The 20,327-nt window shown below is 40.7% G+C and overlaps 1 protein-coding gene across 1 annotated transcript; it reads right to left on the bottom strand.

The window, feature by feature from the left end:
• Positions 1-1,348: 1,348 nt before the first annotated feature.
• Positions 1,349-7,184, bottom strand: LOC121541825 (4F2 cell-surface antigen heavy chain). Its single transcript, XM_041851140.2, has 9 exons — positions 7,032-7,184; positions 5,936-6,179; positions 5,615-5,805; positions 4,104-4,277; positions 3,884-3,978; positions 3,661-3,797; positions 2,935-3,250; positions 2,731-2,796; positions 1,349-2,648 (listed from the first exon to the last, which is right to left on the bottom strand). Exons 2-9 carry the CDS (start codon positions 6,151-6,153, stop codon positions 2,301-2,303), a joined length of 1,545 nt encoding a protein of 514 aa, XP_041707074.1. The 5' UTR covers positions 6,154-6,179; positions 7,032-7,184; the 3' UTR covers positions 1,349-2,300.
• Positions 7,185-20,327: the final 13,143 nt, after the last annotated feature.

Raw genomic sequence — 20,327 nt, 5'->3', positions numbered from 1 at the left:
ACTTTATAAATAGAGAGAGCAACGGCGCACATCAGCTGACCCGGTAAACCTGACTAGATTGGTTTTCAGCCACCTGCAATGCGTCATGGAGGGTTTCCACTAGTTACCACAGCATAACAATTCATGAAAACAAAAACGTGCTTTTTGGTCTTAATTTAAGGTTAGGCATAAGGTTAGGTTTAAAATGACATGATAAATTATAGAAATAGGCGGGGTTTATGACTGTGGCAACGAGTGATGACCAGAAGTCTTCCCAGGGAGTGGAGAGGCTGTTCCAATCTTAAAGGGATAGTTCGGGATTTTGTCAATGAAGCCCTTTAGTCAGATGAATTTGTGGATTTTTGCTATAGTAGAAGGGCCCTGTTTAGGCATGGACTACCTGTAGGCTCTATACAGTGCATGTCTAGACTAGAGAACAGTGAGAATGCTCGAGAGAACAATTTGAGATCTTGCAAGTTTTGAAGTCCAACTCATTAACACATTAGAACAGATTAATTTAGAGCCAGTGTGACCCCAATTAAGAAAAATAGTTTGAGGTAGACAAATGAAGAGCTAGAAACCCCTTTACAATTCCTGGAAAGAAGGTTTTGGTATTTTATTAGGATCCCCATTAGCTGTTTGTGAAAGCAGCAGCTACTCTTCCTGGGGTCCATACAAAACATGACATAATACAGAACATTAGACAAGAACAGAACTACATCAAGGTTGACAGTTAAGCACCCTCAGGACTACCTGACACACAAAATCAGACCAGAAGAAAAAGCCTTCTCAGAAATAATCATTTATTAAAGATTCCATCGTTTCTTTCAGCATCAAGGTCTTCTCATCGCTCTGCTGAAATTTGTGTGCAGCAGGTCTGGTGTCAGTGATAATATTCCGTTTTCATCCTCCCCCCCTTTCTATCACTCATCCTTACATGACAACTACAACCATTATCATGAGATCTGTGTAGTGGTTAGATCAGGCATCCTTTCAAAAGCATATCATGCTTTTCAGTATTCTACCAGTCTGCACCATTACAACCCAAGATTCTCTCTCAGAGGCCATTGTTGTGAACCCAAACATATAGTAAGGGGTAGTTTGACATGTCTGAATGAGTGTGTGATACAAGAGGTTAAGTAGTTTATACACAAACGACACTAATAGTATATAGTGTAGGGTTTTGTGACCTTGTGAATAGTGTCAAGCAGCTAAATTTAGAACCATTACACGAAAAGTGCAAAGGATAACCTTTTCCCCTTTCTGATGGAAATCAAGTAGGCCAATGGCAGTGGAATGGCGTGAACATCACTATTATTTGTGCCCGCCCCCCACGTCATCCTAGGCTGATCAAATAGATGGTCCCAGCTAATTAACAAGTCTGTTTATTATCCATTAACACGCGAATGCATACATTTTGTTCAGTACTCGATCACTAGGTCTTAACCAACTTCTGTGGGTGCGTACAGCAGCAGTCACTGTGTCCGTCTATAGCAGCGTCTCTCCCAGTGTCGGTAGATAAATGTTTAAGAAGTGTTATAATAGTCAGGTGAGACAGAGCTCCCTGCGTGCACTATGGATAGGTCTAAATCAAGGCCTGTGAGGGACACCTGATGCCAGGAAGAGACGTTCAAGTGCAGAGTGGAGAGGGCTAGCTTTAATGTTTAACCTAGGGTTTAGATTTCACCACATCATTGGTAGCACATGCTAGCCAAAATAAAACAGACTAGTAAAGGTTGTATTCAGTTTTAGATCATGCCAATTTAATTTAGGAGGAAAGAAATTCAGCCCCTCCACCTTTGTGTTTTATAACTTCTGCTGCAAAAGCAATCATAACATCAGATAATTCTTGAAACGTGAGAAACATTTTGAAAACAATTACAACATTTCAGTAAGGGGCCAACCATGCCCCGAAAAGAAACAACTTTAAAAATAAATTTAAAAAAAAAAGGCCAATAAAATACATTTAAAAGTATCAATTCAATCATGGCATTTAATGGTCTGGAATGTATTTTCAGTAACAGCAAGATAGACCGATAGTTGAAGGGTTGACTGGTGCTTGCGATGAGCAGACAGGTGTTTGTATGTCTGACCAACACCGCATACTAGAATACCAGACTAATTCACAGCAGTTTCTATGTTCTAGGAGGAGTTCAAGTAAAATCTATTGATGAGTGCATGCTAAAATTCTATGACCATTTGAATGATAGTGACTATTTTTCAGACTTAAAAAACAGGATGCCCTAAAAAAAACAAAAAATACAAAAAATTGACAACTACTTCATCAATGCCCACACAGATGGTGCTGATCTCTCCCCTTTCTAGGATATGTAGGGGAACTGTAGCAGGACAGCCTGGCCTGGCCCTAGCTCCAGCGCAGAGAGCTCAACAGTACTGTCGGGGGCCAGGTTGACCTTGTCTGTGCTCACCTGAACCACAGCCTTACCAGGCAGGTTAGGGTGGGCCAGCTGAATGGTCACCACGTCGCTGCCCCAGTTGAAGGCAGCGATGTAGCGCCCACTCTGGTCCCACTGGCGGAGGTAAGCCAGGGCAGAGGTGGAGTTGAAGAGGGGAATGTAGTCCCCATGCTGCAGGGAACGCTCTTTTCCACGTAATTCACTCAGCGTCTTGAAGAAGGAACGGCAGGAGAGCCTCTGTTCTTTCTCCTCCTGAGGGTGGCAGGAATTAAATATTTTAATTGCTTTGCCTTTCCAACAGTTTTATGAATATTTTCATTATCATCCAATTTACCTTAGCAGTTCCATTTGTATCCTCATCGTCGGCGGGATCCCACAGCATCTTAGGGGACTTTGTATCCTGTTATACAAAGACAATCAAGACATTAGATATCCAGAAAAATCAAGACAACCTTTTATTTAAAAAAAAGTGTGAATCTCCAAGGCTAAAGCTGTTATTTGTTTTATGATACATTAGTTATTGAAACCCCCTGCTCACCGCATCAGCCAGGGCGATCTCATCCCCATAGTTGAACACTGGGGTTCCGGGCAGTGTGAGCAGGAGCATCTGGTTGAAGTTCACCATGTCTGGGCCCACCAGTGTGGCTAGGTGACCCTTCTTCCTGTCCCCAATGTTCCAGGCCAGCTGGGTCTGGTTGTGAGAGGAGAGCAGCTGCTGGACAGTCTGAGCACGATCCGTAGCGGTCATGGTCTTAGACCTGAGGGCCCCGGATAGGAGTAGGTCCACCCCAGTGGAGTTCAGCAGTTCAGAGACTTCAACAGCAGAGGTCTTCTCAGTCACTCCAATCAGAAGTCTGAGCAAAAATACACAAATAACATTTACTTGAGGAAAGGAATTCTATCTACAAAAGTCACATAAGTCTAATGTACCCACTGTAATAGAATCAAGATACAGTATCAGCTCTCTTTTCAGCAGCAGTCAGTGTAGTTTATGCCACTAGAGGGCACAAGTTAGCCAATAGCCATTTTGTGGATGATGAAAATGTGATGAAACAATACCATCACTAAACCGCTAGGTGGCTCCCATGCATAACAATCTACTGAGATTCCTAGTTATGTTCTAAATCAAATCTAATTTTATTGGTCACATACACATATTTAGCAGATGTTATTGCGGGTGTAGCGAAACGCTTGTATTCCTAGCTCCAACAGTGCAGTAGTATCTAAGGGAGTGATGTGTATATAATGGTGGACATTTGCTCACCTTCTCTTTCCCTCAGTCCCATTCTGTACAATGGCTCGAATGTCAGCCCAAAGAGACGGAACCACACTGGCCACACGCTCAACACCAGACAACTGGATCCCATCCACACCTTGGTTCAGCCAGAACACCAGGGCAGACTGGGGAGGAAAGAGGGTTCACACATTAGATTGATGAACTCAAGTGGATTTAATGGATTCACTGAGAAGAGACGCTCAATTCTTACCTTGAGTCTCTCAGCAACGTTTGTGACACTAACATTAGAGAACCATGGTCCGCTTCCCAGATAATTGGGAGTCAGATCCAGGATCACATTGATGCCTGTCAGACGGAAGAGAGTTAGTCCATCTGTACACCACTGCCTAACCAATGAACAGTTTCAAGAGAAAAATTTAAAGGACATCATATAAATTAAAAGACACTATAAAAAGAGGGGCTATACTCACTCTTCTTGTGCGCAGCTGTAATGAGGCCTTTGAACTGTTCCAGATTGCCAGCGTCAGAGGAGATCGCCTCAAAGTTCAGGCTCACAAGGTTGTCTAAGGGTGCAACATGGATGGGCCCAATGACCAGACCCTTCACCTTCAGCTGGCTCAGACGGTCAATCTTGTTCTCCACACCTGTTACACAGTAGAAAACTGCTGACTAAAAGTGGACATACATCGGTGTTGTTCTTTATTGAAGGCACAACATCTGGATAAAACAAATGTTATCCTTTGAAATCTTATTTTGTTAGACATCTGTTCACTTTCATCAGTGTCAATATTTTATTTTCTATAAAGCCCTATCAAGTGAATAGTAATCGCCCACTGGCATTGTAGCTGTACTCCCACAAACAAAAACAAGTTGTTTCAGACATCCATCATGTAGCCCAGTTCCTGGAGTGTGACTAAAGGTGTTTGCGTGCTTCCCAGCCAAAACAGTTCGGAAGAGTTTGTGCATATATTATGACGAAATTGTGACGATTTGGACGTCGGTAAGGGTTTTTTCGGCCAGCCCAAGTTTGGGAGCCCAAGTCTACGCCCCTTCATCCGTGATTAGTCAACTGCAGGGATTCTTCAATAAGTATGTAGTCATTCAATGAGAACTCATTTTTCATGCACATTTTTTCATTGAGAAATACTGCAACAAACATCTTAGTTAGATGGAAAATTGCGCAACTAACCTCTCCTTGGCAAAAATGTCAGTGAATGACATTCGAGTCATCTTAGATTAATTCTGACTTTTGAGGAAGTGTATACTGGCTACGGCGTCACAAATAAGACAAATTGTACTATTCAAGCTAAGGTCTTTTACGGGAGTATGCGAGCACACTCGTTCGGGTCGCCTAGCTGACTTCGGCTAGCCGAACTGAAGCAAACAAGAAACCTGCCAAACCAATCAGTTTAGGGTGTAGGAGGGAGGATTCTGCTGGTTCAGCAGGATGCTTAAAAGAGCCGCCCCCCCTCCATCCCCTGGAGCGGAGTCAAGGAAGTGGTAAACATGTTTACGTGCAATAAATGTGACCTCAATTCTGAGAATCCTATGGCGTACACTTGGAAGCTAAAGCAGACGCATTTTAAAATCTCATGTCTCGTCACATGCACTGTTGCTCCCTGTAATCAACACTGGTCAGACCCCTCAACAGACACTACCACCCGAAACCCACTTTCAGAGTCTCCAGAATTTCTCATTCAAGCTGTTTACACAGGCAGCCCACTTCTGATAATTTGCCACTAATTGGTCTTTTGACCAATCAGCTCTTTCACCAATAATTGGGCAAAATATCAGGCTTGGGCTGCCTTTGGAACTGCAGCCTCAGTGACCCAACCCAATCGCAAATTGTAGCCTATGTGGTTCAATGTATTCAAACTACTTCATATGAACTGTCTGACCGACTAGTGAGTTTTACATGAGGTGAAACCTATAGTGGGTTTCATCACAAATCTTAGTCATCACCCCTTTCAGGGGGTCTTACCCTTTAGATTCTGGGACTCGCTGAAAGCTTGCACATCTCCAATTTGGTACAGAGGTCCATAATTCCACCAGTTCATGGCAGGAAGGTCTTTGCAGCGAGGTGCTTGAACAATGATGGCCACAGCTCCAGCCAGCATCCCCAGCCAGCCCAGCCAGAACAGAATCAGAAGGGCCCATCGTGTCCGGACCCACCTTTAGGTGATGGAGGGAGAGAGATTATTTAGTAAGGCAATATTATACCCTAAATGTTGACATTGCAAACATCCGTTAACCTATTTTTTTATAAGCTAAAGTCTATTGCATATATCTTAATAGTTCTTACCCTGGTGTTCCAGCGACTCTGAGGAGTTCATCTTTGGATAGACCGGTAAATTTAGTCTCCGTCTCCTCGGGGATTTTCACTTTAACGCTGCCGTTCTTCTCCGTGCCATTAGGAGAACCAGCATCCCCGTTCCCTGCCCCGCCCGTCATCGGCTGCTTCTCCTGGTCCATATCATTGAGCTCCACGTCCTTCATGTCTACTTCGGTGTCCTTACTCATTGTGACGTTGGTTGAGTTTAGATTTTCTTTATAAAAATAAAAGATTAGTCAATTGGAATTGCTGCCGGGAACAGTCTTTAAAGGAGAGTTGAGACTGACTGATCTACAAATCACCTTACATCCTAAATAACTACTCAACATTATTTGTATATCAGTCAGTCACAATTTACCCATGACACATCACGGTTTTGACGCGCTCGAACACAGCCTGTCACGTGACACGCACATGCGCAAATGATGGTCTAATACAATGGCAATTTGAAGAAGCGTTGCATCACCTTTTAATGTCAAAGAAAGCCCAAGCGAGCAAATATGTAAATTACAATATGTTATAGTCTATAATAGTGTTACATTTGACAGAAATAGGCTAAAATATCTGGCCTCTGAGCCAGGGCGGCGAAAGGGGTTACATTCCCATCTCTTGTTCAAATGTTCAAGCAATTGCCACCTATGCAACAATTTCATTAGATAATGAATGTAAGTAACATCTTCATTCAATGGTTAAATATTTACAGCATACAACATTATTGGATACATTGTAGCCTATGGCAAGTTTGTAGGCCTAATCTAGCGTGCGTTAGACAGGATTGGTCCAGTTTTTTTCTAATGAAGGCACCAGACTAAGTCACACGCCAAACTGAAAACAGAAAAGGTAACATACCATAAAATGTTTTCTAAATTGCCACTAGATTAGTTAACAAATGTAACGACACTATATTTCAGTGATTTAGTGGGCTACAAACAGTTGAAATAGGGACCGAACAAACCAATGATTACATACAGTATCTGTGTAGGCTATGCCTAATGAAAACACCTGCAATTCAAGAGATATTTACCTATATTCACCTGCATTAACATAATAAGCAATCCATTATTACCTGTTGAAGATAACTGGTCGAGTAAATAGTTTAACTCCCCATCAGGTTAGCCTTGTTGCTAAGGAAAATAGTTTATCCACAGCCGCCGTAATGCGCTCTTTATATAGCAGTGTAGACGCCAGTAGCCTCACAACCGCCCAATTTTAAGGAAGGGCCAACGTCACAACTCGCAGATTGATAAATTATTATCAGTGTGATCAAGTTAACACAAATTCGATAACTTTGTCAGTGTGAGTGTACTCTATTGAGAGTTAAAGTCGACTTGCATTTCATGGGTTGGAAATTCAAATATTTGCGTTTGATAAAGAAAGTCCACCTTAAGCGGTCCGCCATCTGCCAGACATGCATCACGCTCATGTTTTCATGAGTTGGCAAGAAATGTCACAAACAACTAGTGGGAAATAGATATATCTGTGCTCTAGTCTATAAAAACAGAGGATATGACTTACAAATAGGGAATAATATTATAGGCAGAGTGAACTCCTCTATAATAAAACTCATTCTATTTCTGTGATATTGTCTGGTTATGATTTCCATCCATCCTGCTAGAACATCTGAAAAAGACCGAAATGATCGTTTCTAGAAAAGATAAGATTGTGTTCCAAAGTAGATATTGCCAATTTGATATACTGTACCAAAAGTCTAAAACATCCGAGTAAATAGCCCACAACCTTTGACCTAGAAAATGTATTTCCTAAATTGCTGCAAAAATCCCCTGTGTTTGTAACCCCTCTTTGGTTTTTGGACTCCAGACTCTTTGGACTTGTTTGTTATTCTCAAGAAAATTCATGGAATATTTCTTCATATTGATTCGCATCCACCAATCAATGCAATGACTATAATACCTTAAAAACAATCTTGATTACAACATCTATTTTTAAGACAAAGAAGAGATGAATAAAACACCACTTGAATTAATTATAGGCCTATGAATGGAAATTATACCATTAATGATCAAGTTACTGCATATCTTTCTATGTTGACACAGTTCTGTCCAATCTACAAGACACATTTTCATTTTGTAATCCCTCACCGACTCTGCAGTGATAGAGTAATGTCTTGTTACATCCCAAGATTACAGAAGTCACCACTATTTAGCACAAATGTCCGCTGATAATGCAGTGAAACTGTTGTAGGCAGAGGTTGTATGTAGCCTTTGACCTATTTTCATTTGCAGTATGGTAGAGTATAGCCATGGGGAATTCTAGATTAAAATCAAAACAACCTCAGACATGATCAGACATGATGATCACTAACAGATCGGTCTTGGATCATAACTATATACAGGCTATATACAAGGAGTACAGGTAGCGAGTCATTGTACTGAGGTATGAGGTAGTTACATTTACATTTACGTCATTTAGCAGACGCTCTTATCCAGAGCGACTTACAAATAGGTGCATTAACCCTATAGCCAGTGGGATAACCACTTTAGTTGGGGTGATTTGATTGAGGTAATATGTACATGTAGGTTTGGTTAGGTGATTGATCAAAGTACTATGTACATTTTTACATTTAATGTCATTTAGCAGACGCTCTTATCCAGAGCGACTTACAGGAGCAATTAGGGTTAAGTGCCTTGCTTAAGGGCACATCGACAGATTTTTCACCTAGTGTAGGTAGGGGGTGAAAAGCAGAAAGTCTGTGGTAGCTGTTTAATTAACTGTTCAGCAGTCTTATGGCTTTGGGGTAGAAAGTGTTCAGGAGCCTTTTGGTCCCTTTGGATCAATGCCAACTGTGTTATAAACCCCTATATATTCCTGATCCCATAACAACACTAATGTTGCATACTAGTTGAAGGTTAGAGTTAGAGGTGGGCTGATCAAGGACTATCATTAACTATGTAAAAACCTTTCAAACAGTGCTTTGTGACTGAAGATTTTGCCTAAAATACAGTTACTAGTGGTAACTGAAGATAACAGAGCCATAGGCTCATGCTTTTGGAATGGGAGGGCTGCAAGAAAACGTGCGCCCCACACGGTCCATGAAATATGGTGGAATGATGGTGGAATGTGTTGAAGAATTGAAAAGGGGGCACATACAGTATATATAGTGTGTGTTTTTAAGTCATCAGCCAGGTCACCGTACTTGCTTTAGTGCATTTAAAATGTCCGCCAAGCCACAGTCTTTAGATTATAGGCCTAGTTCCACATACAGTACAGGAAAACACTCAACAAATTACAGTCCCTCCATAAACCCAAGTCCCTCCCTCTGGAGGGCAGAGACTGAGGGGTGTCCGGTATCATGTAAACGCAGCGGAGCTGAGCACATTGTGTCCTAAGGCCCTCTCTGAAAAACACGCGCTGTAGAATGGAAGATCAACATGTTTTATTGAAGAGGTCTAAGAGAGGGGTGGGCCTGGCCTACAATCTTCTACACAAGAGTTGCGATTAATGAACACAGTAGAGAACAATGGAAGTATGATCGATGTTCTGATCCTATGATCAAAGTCCTTCATCAAAGGACTATGCTGATTGGTCAGATCATTAATTGCATTTAATGGAAGTACACTGTGATCAACTCAAGAGCAGTGTTAAAAGCTTTGGATTAAGTAAAATGCTTCTCTGTTAAGCTAAAATCTTTTTTTCAGTCAGCTTAATCTGCATTTATCCAGCTTGACACGACTGCGAAAGGTTACAGAATGCACAAATTCAAAAACAACAGCAAAACCCCACTGAACCAAACATTTAAAAAAACATTTACTTATCTGATTCAAGCAGATTGCTCAACCTGGTGAATCATTGGTTTGATATTACAGGCAGACACACATTTATCTGGCTTTAAGCCACAGACGTTTCCCGTCTGCCCATTTAATAACTTTTTACCTCCTGTTATTTGTTTCTTTTATTATTGTGCTGCACAGCGGATATTAAATGTCTGAGACATCCACCTCCAGGTCACTCCGGTTCAGGCTACATTGTGTAAAACAGAACATTTGTATGAAGTCAAGGTGTGTTTATAAAATTTTTAAAGAAGAAGAAAAAAAATTGGGTGTAGATCAGCTGTAATATTTCAGATAGATTGTAACTTCCATCAATGTAATAGTCTGCATCACTTCCAATCCCCCATATGTTTTTTTTCTCTCGCAAAAATAAATAAATATATATATATATATATATACAGCTCTGGAAAAAAGTAAGAGACCACTGCAAAATTATCAGTTTCTCTGGTTTTACTATTTATAGGTATGTGTTTCGGTAAAAATAATATTTTTGTTTTATTCTATAAACTACTGACAACATTTCTCCCAAATTCCAAATAAAAATATTGTCACTTAGAGCATTTATTTGCAGAAAATGACAACTGGTCAAAATAACAAAAAAGATGCAGTGTTGTCAGACCTCGAATAATGCAAAGAAAATAAGTTCATGTTCATTTTTAAACAACACAATACTAATGTTTTAACTTAGAAAGAGTTCAGAAATCAATATTTGGTGGAATAACCCTGATTTTCAATCACAGCTTTCATGCGTCTTGGCATGCTCTCCACCAGTCTTTCACATTGATGTTGGGTGACTTTATGCCACTCCTGGTGCAAACATTCAAGCAGCTCAGCTTTGTTTGATGGCTTGTGACCATCCATCTTCCTCTTGATCACATTCCAGAAGTTTTCAATGGGGTTCTGGTCTGGAGATTGGGCTGGCCATGACAGGGTCTTGATCTGGTGGTCCTCCATCCACACCTTGATTGACCTGGCTGTGTGGCATGGCGCATTGTCCTGCTGGAAAAAACAATCCTCAGAGTTGGGGAACAATGTCAGAGCAAAAGGAAGCAAGTTTTCTTCCAGGACAACCTTGTACGTGGCTTGATTCATGCGTCCTTCACAAAGACAAATCTGCCCGATTCCAGCCTTGCTGAAGCACCCCCAGATCATCACCGATCCTCCACCAAATTTCACAGTGGGTGTAAGACACTGTGGCTTGTAGGCCTCTCCAGGTCTCCGTCTAACCATTAGACGACAGGTGTTGGGCAAAGCTGAAAACTGGACTCATCAGAGAAGATTACCTTACTCCAGTCCTCTACGGTCCAATCCTTATGGTCTTTTGCAAACCTCAGCCTGGCTCTTCTTTGCTTCTCATTGATGAAGGGCTTTTTTCTAGCTTTGCACGACTTCAGCCCTGCCCCTAGGAGCCTGTTTCGAACCGTCCTCTCCGTGCACTTCACCCCAGCTGCCGTTTGCCATTCTTTTTGTAGGTCACTTGATGTCATCCTACGGTTGTTGAGTGACATTTTAATGAGTTGGCGGTCATCCCGGTCAGTAGAGAGTCGTTTTCGCCCTCTGCCGGTTTTGTTGTCCCCAATGTCTGCTGCTTGACCTTGTTCTTATGAACTGCCTTCTTTGAAATTTTAAGGATGGAAGCAACCTGACGCTCACTGTATCCCTCTGCCAGTAAAGCCAGAATTGAACCCTTCTTTTCCTCACTCAAAACTTTCCTTTTCAACTCTTTTGGTATGGTCAATAGTTATTTTTTGATTAATATTACTTTTGAAGTACTATTAGCACTGTTTTTGCCATCCAGCTGGTCCTATTGCAAGAGGATAGTGATGACTACAGCAGTGGTTTTTATACTTTTCCTCGTTAAATAAGATTTGGTTCAGGTGATCACCTAATCACTACCTAATTCAGTAGAATGAGGTGTGCCTGTGTTGGAATTCAACAAACACTGGAATGGAATGGCTGTCATACATGTAGAGATGCTGATTTAAGAAAAATGTGCAGTGGTCTCTTAATTTTTTCTGGAGCTATATATATACAGTGCTATGAAAAAGTATTTGCCCCCTTTCTAATTTTCTCTACTTTTGCATATTTGTGATACGGAATGTTATCAGATCTTCAACCAAAACCTAATATTAGATAAAGGGAACATAAGTCAACAAATAACACAACAATTACATATTTATTTCATTTATTTCATAAACAAAGTTATGCAACACCCAATTCCCCTGTGTGAAAAAGTAATTGCCCCCTTACACTCAATAACTGGTTGTGCCACCTTTAGTTGCAATGACTCCAACCAAATGCTTCCTGTAGTTGTTGATCAGTCTCTCACATCGCTGTGGAGGAATTTTGGCCCACTCTTCCATGCAGAACTGCTTTAACTCAGTGACGTGTGGGTTTTCAAGCATGAACTGCTCGTTTCAAGTCCTGCCACAACATCTCAATTGGGATTAGGTCTGGACTTTGACTAGGCCATTCCAAAACTTCCAATTTGTTGCTTTTTAGCAATTTTCATGTAGACTTGATTGTGTGTTTTGGATCATTGTCTTGCTGCATGACCCAGCTGCGCTTCAGCTTCAGCTCACAAACGGATGGTCTGACATTCTTCTGTAGAATTCTCTGATACAGAGCAGAATTCATGGTTCCTTCTATTAAGGCAAGTCGTCCAGGTCCTGAGGCAGCAAAGCATCCCCAAACCATCACACCACCACCACCATGCTTGACCTTTGGTATGATGTTCTTACTGTGGAATGCAGTGTTTGGTTTTCGCCAGGCATAATGGGACCCATCTCGTCCAAAAAGTTGACTCAAGTTTGCCAAAAAGCACCTGGATGATCATCAAGACTCTTGGAAGAACGTTCTATGGACAGATGATTCAAAAGTATAACTTTTTGGACGACATGGTTCCAGTAATGCCTGACGAAAACCAAACTCTGCATTCCACAGTAAGAACATCATACCAAAGGTCAAGCATGGTGGTGGTGGTGTGATGGTTTGGGGATGCTTTGCTGCCTCAGGACCTGGATGACTTGCCTTAATAGAAGGAACCATGAATTCTGCTCTGTATCAGAGAATTCTACAGGAGAATGTCAGACCATCTGTCTGTGAGCTGAAGCTGAAGCGCAGCTGGGTCATGCAGCAAGACAATGATCCAAAACACACAATCAAGTCTACATAAAAATAGCTAAAAAGCAACAAATTGGAAGTTTTGGAATGGCCTAGTCAAAGTCCAGACCTAATCCCAATTGAGATGTTGTGGCAGGACTTGAAACGAGCAGTTCATGCTTGAAAACCCACACGTCACTGAGTTAAAGCAGTTCTGCATGGAAGAATGGGCCAACATTCCTCCACAGCGACGTGAGAGACTGATCAACAACTACAGGAAGCATTTGGTTGGAGTCATTGCAGCTAAAGGTGGCACAACCAGTTATTGAGTGTAAGGGGGCAATTATTTTTTCACACAGGGGAATTGGGTGTTGCATAACTTTGTTTATGAAATAAATATGTAATTGTTGTGTTATTTGTTCACTTATGTTCCCTTTATCTAATATTAGGTTTTGGTTGAAGATCTGATAACATTCAGTATCACAAATATGCAAAAGTAGAGAAAATTAGAAAGGGGGCAAATACTTTTTCATAGCACTGTATATATATACACACATACATATACATATCCTTTTAAAAAATATATTTCCCTTTATTACTTTCCAATCCCACCACCCCTTCCCTAATTGGAGGAAACTAGTGAACAACAATGCTTAGGCCTCTACTTCCAGCTTATACATACTATATACATTTTATGGACACAGTCAATTGTACAATAATTCTATTTTGTTTGTTTTTACTCCTGAACTTCCTCTACCCTCAACCTCGCCAATCATTTTCATGATGTCCATCCGGTGTGCTTCTATATGCCATATCTTTCTAACTGTGCTCTTTCACAAAAGCTCTCAACCTATAACCTACAGTGAGGGAAAAAAGTATTTGATCCCCTGCTGATTTTGTATGTTTGCCCACTGACAAAGAAATGATTAGTCTTTCATTTTAATGGTAGGTTTATTTGAACAGTGAGAGACAGAATAACAACAAAAAAGTCATGAAAACGCATGTCAAAAATGTTATGAATTGATTTGCATTTTAATGAGGGAAATAAGTATTTGACCCTTCTGCAAAACATGACTTAGTATTTGGTGGCAAAACCCTTGTTGGCAATCACAGAGGTCAGACATTTTTGTAGATGGCCACCAGGTTTGCACACATCTCAGGAGGGATTTTGTCCCACTCCTCTTTGCAGATCTTCTCCAAGTCATTAAGGTTTCGAGGCTGACGTTTGGCAACTCGAACCTTCAGCTCCCTCCACAGATTTTCTATGGGATTAAGGTCTGGAGACTGGCTAGTCCACTCCAGGACCTTAATGTGCTTCTTCTTGAGCCACTCCTTTGTTGCCATGGCCATGTGTTTTGGGTCATTGTCATGCTGGAATACCCATCCACGACCCATTTTCAATGCCCTGGCTGAGGGAAGGAGATTCTAACCCAAGATTTGACGGTACATGGCCCCGTCCATCGTCCCTTTGATGCGGTGAAGTTGTCCTGTCCCCTTAGCAGAAAAACACACCCAAAGCATAATGTTTCCACCTCATGAGGCAGCATTCCTCCTCCTCCAAACACGGCGAGTTGAGTTGATGCCAAAGAGCTCGATTTTGGTCTCATCTGACCACAACACTTTCACCCAGTTCTCCTCTGAATCATTCAGAAGTTCTTTGGAAAACTTCAGACGGCCCTGTATATGTGCTTTCTTGAGCAGGGGGACCTTGCGGGCGCTGCAGGATTTCAGTCCTTCACGGCGTAGTGTGTTACCAATTGTTTTCTTGGTGACTATGGTCACAGCTGCCTTGAAATCATTGACAAGATCCTCCCGTGTAGTTCTGGGCTGATTCGTCACTGTTCTCATGATCATTGCAACTCCACGAGGTGAGATCTTGGATGGAGCCCCAGGCCGAGGGAGATTGACAGATATTTTGTGTTTCTTCCATTTGCGAATAATCGCACCAACTGTTGTCACCTTCTCACCAAGCTGCTTGGCGATGGTCTTGTAGCCCATTCCAGCCTTGTGTAGGTCTACAATCTTGTCCCTGACATCCTTGGAGAGCTCTTTGGTCTTGGCCATGGTGGAGAGTTTGGAATCTGATTGATTGATTGCTTCTGTGGACAGGTGTCTTTTATACAGGTAACAAACTGAGATTAGGAGCACTCCCTTTAAGAGTGTGCTCCTAATCTCAGCTCGTTACCTGTATAAAAGACAGCTGGGAGCCAGAAATCTTTCTGATTGAGAGGGGGTCAAATACTTATTTCCCTCATTAAAATGCAAATCAATTTATAACATATTTGACATGCGCTTTTCTGGATTTTGTTGTTGTTATTCTGTCTCTCACTGTTCAAATAAACCTACCATTAAAATTATAGACTGATAATTTCTTTGTCAGTGGGCAAACGTACAAAATCAGCAGGGGATCAAATACTTTTTTCCCTCACTGTATATACTTATTATGGTCACAGTATGCTTACATTATTAGTTATCTTGTTGTTATTAGTTGTTGTTAGTTGTTATTAGTCCCATCCTTCAACTCCATTCAACACCACCCATCTATCTCTTAACACCATCCATATTGGATTTCTATTTACCATATATTTTTCAACTGTACTGTGATGTTTTACAAAAGTTCTGAACCTTTCTATTCTCATTGTTTCTACAGATTGTAAATTGAAAATAAACATTTTTGCTAAAAGTATTATTATATTATTGATCGATTGACTATGACTTTTCAGATCACCCAGTAATGCTATCTGCAGGGTTAGCTCCAGGTAAATATTGCAATCCTTTAGCCATTCCTGGACCTGTGTCCAAAAACAAGCTACAAATGGACAGTACCAAAACAAATGATCTAATGATTGTCTCTTCGCAGCAAAATCTGCAAAGCTGGGAAGATTGTATCCCCCATATAAATAACATTCTATTGGTAGCAAGAATTTTATATAGTAATTTAAATTGAACAATTCTAAGTTTTGAATCCGGTGTCGTTTTGCGTATCAGTTCATAAACACTATGCCATGGAATCGGTACGTCAAAAATCTCTTCCCAACTATTTTGCAATCTATATGGGACGGCTGTCAATCCTTTGGTCCTTAAATGAAACTGGTATACTTTTTTATTTATCACAGTTTTCTTTAACCAATTATGTTCTTTAATGCAAGGCCGACAGACAAGTTCCTTACTTTTTCCCCCTTCCACTTTCCTCTTCCATTTTTGCGGTAAAGCTGCAATTATTTGGTTGTAATTTTGGGTAGAGCAGACATTTCCATATGTTTTTGTTAGCTGCATGTGCGACATAACTCCACCAGTCCTACCGATAATATCATTTACGAAGATTATACCTTTTTTTTTTATGTTGTCCAAAAAAATGTTTTTTTAATCAATTAGTATATTTGAGTTTAACCACAATATTTGTTGCATTATTTGTTCTGTCGTTTCTGGACTAAATTGATTAAATTGATTAAATTGAAATTGCAACCAACTTTCAATGGCTTGTTTTAGAAATAGTGATATTTGGGAAATTATTTCCTTTTCTAATAACTGAAAGTGAGAGGTTGTAATCTGAATAAAGGGAAAAAGGCCATTCTTGAACATTGGGTGAGACAATCTTACTAATCTGCTAGAGAACCAGTTCGGATTTAAGTATAACTTTTGTATGACTGAGGCTTTTAGTGATTGGTCTAATGCTTTAATATTTAATCATTTCTGTCCTCCGAATTCATATTAATTATATAAATGGTCCCGTTTAATTTTATCTGGCTTGCCGTTCCAAATCAAATGGAATATTTTTTCTCATATAATTTTAAAAACTGTTCGCTAGGCGTAGGCAAGACCATAAGCAAATAGGTAAACTGGGATAATACTAAAGAGTTAATCAGGGTGATTTTTCCACAAATTGACAGGTATTTACCTTTCCATGGTAGCAAGATCTTATCTATTTTATGCTAACTTTCTATTAAAATTTATTGGAGTGAGATCATTTATTTCATTTGGGATATGTATTCCGAGTATATCCACATCACCATCAGACCATTTTATTGGTAAACTACATGGTAATGTAAAAATTGTATTTTTTAATGATCCAATACGTAATATAGTACATTTATCATCATTTGGTTGTAATCCAGAAAAGTTAGAAAATGTATCTAGATCTTCTATGAGGCTGTGGAGGGATTCAAGTTGTGGATTTAAAAGAAAACATGAATCATCAGCCCTGGATTTCTAATCCCTTGATATTATTGTTGGATCTGATTTTAATAGCTAACATCTCGATGGCCATAATAAATAGATATGCCGATAGTGGACAACCTTGTTTCACTCCTCTTGACAGTTTAAAACTTGCTGAGAAATAGACATGATTTACTATTTTACACCTAGGGTTACTATACATGATTTTAACCCAATTTATAAGAGATTCTCCAAAATTGAAATGCTCCAGGCATTTATATATAAACCCCAGTCGTACTTTATCAAATGCCTTTTCGAAGTCTGCTATGAATAGCAGGCCTGGTTTCCCAGATTTTTCATAGTGTTCTATTGTTTCCAGTACTTGCCTTATATTATCTCCAATGTATCGTCCATGTAAAAAACCTGTCTGATTAGAATGAATAATGTCTGACAATACCTTTTTAATTCTATGCGCTATACATTTTGCTAGAATTTTTGCATCACAACACTGAAGTGTAAGGGGCCTCCAATTTTTAAATGGACTGGATCTTTATATTTTCCACTTGTATCCTGTTTCAGTAATAATGAAATCAGACCTTCTTCTTGAGTGTCTGATAATCTACCATTTACATAGGAGTGGTTAAAACATGCTAATAACGGTCCTCTGAGTATATCAAAAAAGGTTTGGTATACCTCGACTGGTATGCCATCCAACCCTGGAGTTTTCCCGGACTTAAAGTATTTAATTGCATCCAGAAGTTCCTCCTCTGTAATTTCACCTTCACATGAGTCTTTCTGTATGGCTGTTAATTTTACATTATCAGTAAAAAAAAAAAATCGCTACAATTAGCTTCAGTTAGAGGAGATGGAGGCGACTCAAATGAAAACATATGCTTAAAGTACTTTGTTTCCTCCTTCAAAATATAATTTGGTGAATCATGGGTGACTCTGTCATTTGTAACCAGTTTCAGTAAATTATTTTTGGTAGCATTCCTATGTTGAAGATTAAAAAATAATTTGGTGCATTTTCCCCCATATTCCATCCAGTTTGCTTTATTTTTTATAATATATTACACTTGATCTTTCTTGAATAAGTTTCTCAATTTCTTTTTGTTTTTCCTCTAATTTATTCTGATCCTCTATGTTACCGTTTTTATTGCTATCTATCTGTTCTGTTAGACCTTCTATTTCCTTTGTTAGTATGGACTCTTTTGACCTAAATTGCTTTTGTTTTCAGGATGAGTACTGAATTGCATGGCCTCTAAAGGCACATTTAAAGGTGTCCCATACAATAAGGGGATTTGCTGTACCTATGTTATGTCGGAAAAAATCTGTTATAAATTCTTCTGTCCTAGTTAAAAACAAGTTATCATCCAATAAGCTTTGATTAAATTTCCAATATCCTCGCCCTTTTGGTGCCAACGAGAATGACATAAGAAAGAAGTCAAGACTACTAGCTTGATTGCGTCTCCGCCATGTATATCTCACTAGATCAGGATATTTAAGCCATATATCTACTAGTTGTAATGTATCCATGACATTCCCGATTTCCTTAAGAGCATGAGGGTGATCGTTTATAGTGTGATTTCCTTTACAGTCCATTGAGCTATTTAAAACGGTATTATAATCTCCCACCATAATAGAGTCTTGAATTGCTTGCAGGGTTGATAATTTATTATACACTGCTCAAAAAAATAAAGGGAACACTAAAATAACACATCCTAGATCTGAATGAATGAAATAATCTTATTAAATACTTTTTTCTTTACATAGTTGAATGTGCTGACAACAAAATCACACAAAAATTATCAATGGAAATCAAATTTATCAACCCATGGAGGTCTGGATTTGGAGTTACCCTCAAAATTAAAGTGGAAAACCACACTACAGGCTGATCCAACTTTGATGTAATGTCCTTAAAACAAGTCAAAATTAGGCTCAGTAGTGTGTGTGGCCTCCATGTGCCTGTATCACCTCCCTACAACGCCTGGGCATGCTCTTGATGAGGTGGCAGATGGTCTCCTGAGGGATCTCCTCCCAGACCTGGACTAAAGCATCCGCCAACTCCTGGACAGTCTGTGGTGCAACGTGGCGTTGGTGGATGGAGCGAGACATGATGTCCCAGATGTACTCAATTGGATTCAGGTCTGGGGAACGGGCGGGCCAGTCCATAGCATCAATGCCTTCCTCTTGCAGGAACTGCGGACACACTCCAGCCACATGAGGTCTAGCATTGTCTTGCATTAGGAGGAACCCAGGGCCAACCGCACCAGCATATGGTCTCACAAGGAGTCTCAGGATCTCATCTCGGTACCTAATGGCAGTCAGGCTACCTCTGGCGAGCACATGGAGGGCTGTGCGGCCCCCCAAAGAAATGCCACCCCACACCATGACTGACCCACCGCCAAACCGGTCATGCTGGAGGATGTTGCAGGCAGCAGAACGTTCTCCACAGCGTCTCCAGACTCTGTCACGTCTGTCACATGTGCTCAGTGTGAACCTGCTTTCATCTGTGAAGAGCACAGGGCGCCAGTGGCGAATTTGCCAATCTTGGTGTTCTCTGGCAAATGCCAAACATCCTGCACGGTGTTGGGCTGTAAGCACAACCCCCACCTGTGGACGTCGGGCCCTCATACCACCCTCATGGAGTCTGTTTCTGACCGTTTGAGCAGACACATGCACATTTGTGGCCTGCTGGAGGTCATTTTGCAGGGCTCTGGCAGTGCTCCTCCTGCTCCTCCTTGCACAAAGGCGGAGGTAGCAGTCCTGCTGCTGGGTTGTTGCCCTCCTACGGCCTCCTCCACGTCTCCTGATGTACTGGCCTGTCTCCTGGTAGCGCCTCCATGCTCTGGACACTACGCTGACAGACACAGCAAACCTTCTTGCCACAGCTCGCATTGATGTGCCATCCTGGATGAGCTGCACTACCTGAGCCACTTGTGTGGGTTGTAGACTCCGTCTCATGCTACCACTAGAGTGAAAGCACCGCCAGCATTCAAAAGTGACCAAAACATCAGCCAGGAAGCATAGGAACTGAGAAGTGGTCTGTGGTCACCACCTGCAAAACCAGTCCTTTATTGGGGGGTGTCTTGCTAATTGCCTATAATTTCCACCTGTTGTCTATTCCATTTGCACAGCAGCATGTGAAAATTATTGTCAATCAGTGTTGCTTCCTAAGTGGACAGTTTGATTTCACAGAAGTGTGATTGACTTGGAGTTACATTGTGTTGTTTAAGTGTTCCCTTTATTTTTTTGAGCAGTGTATATATATTGTCAAAGAAGTGTGGATCATAATTATTTGGTCCGTAAAGGTTAAT

This window comes from Coregonus clupeaformis, chromosome 27 (assembly GCF_020615455.1).
Source record: "Coregonus clupeaformis isolate EN_2021a chromosome 27, ASM2061545v1, whole genome shotgun sequence".
In the NCBI taxonomy this organism is placed as follows: Eukaryota; Metazoa; Chordata; class Actinopteri; order Salmoniformes; family Salmonidae; genus Coregonus; species Coregonus clupeaformis.
Note: the sequence above shows the minus strand (reverse complement) of the source record. Positions and strands in the feature narration are given on the sequence as shown.

Coding starts and splice junctions, on each gene's coding strand:
- LOC121541825 (XM_041851140.2), bottom strand. CDS start 6,153: ATGAGTAAGGACACCGAAGTAGACATGAAGGACGTGGAGCTCAATGAT. Junction 4,278..5,614: donor CGAGTCCCAGAATCTAAAGG/GTAAGACCCCCT, acceptor ACTGTGTAACAG/GTGTGGAGAACAAGATTGAC. Junction 2,649..2,730: donor ATACAAATGGAACTGCTAAG/GTAAATTGGATG, acceptor TGCCACCCTCAG/GAGGAGAAAGAACAGAGGCT.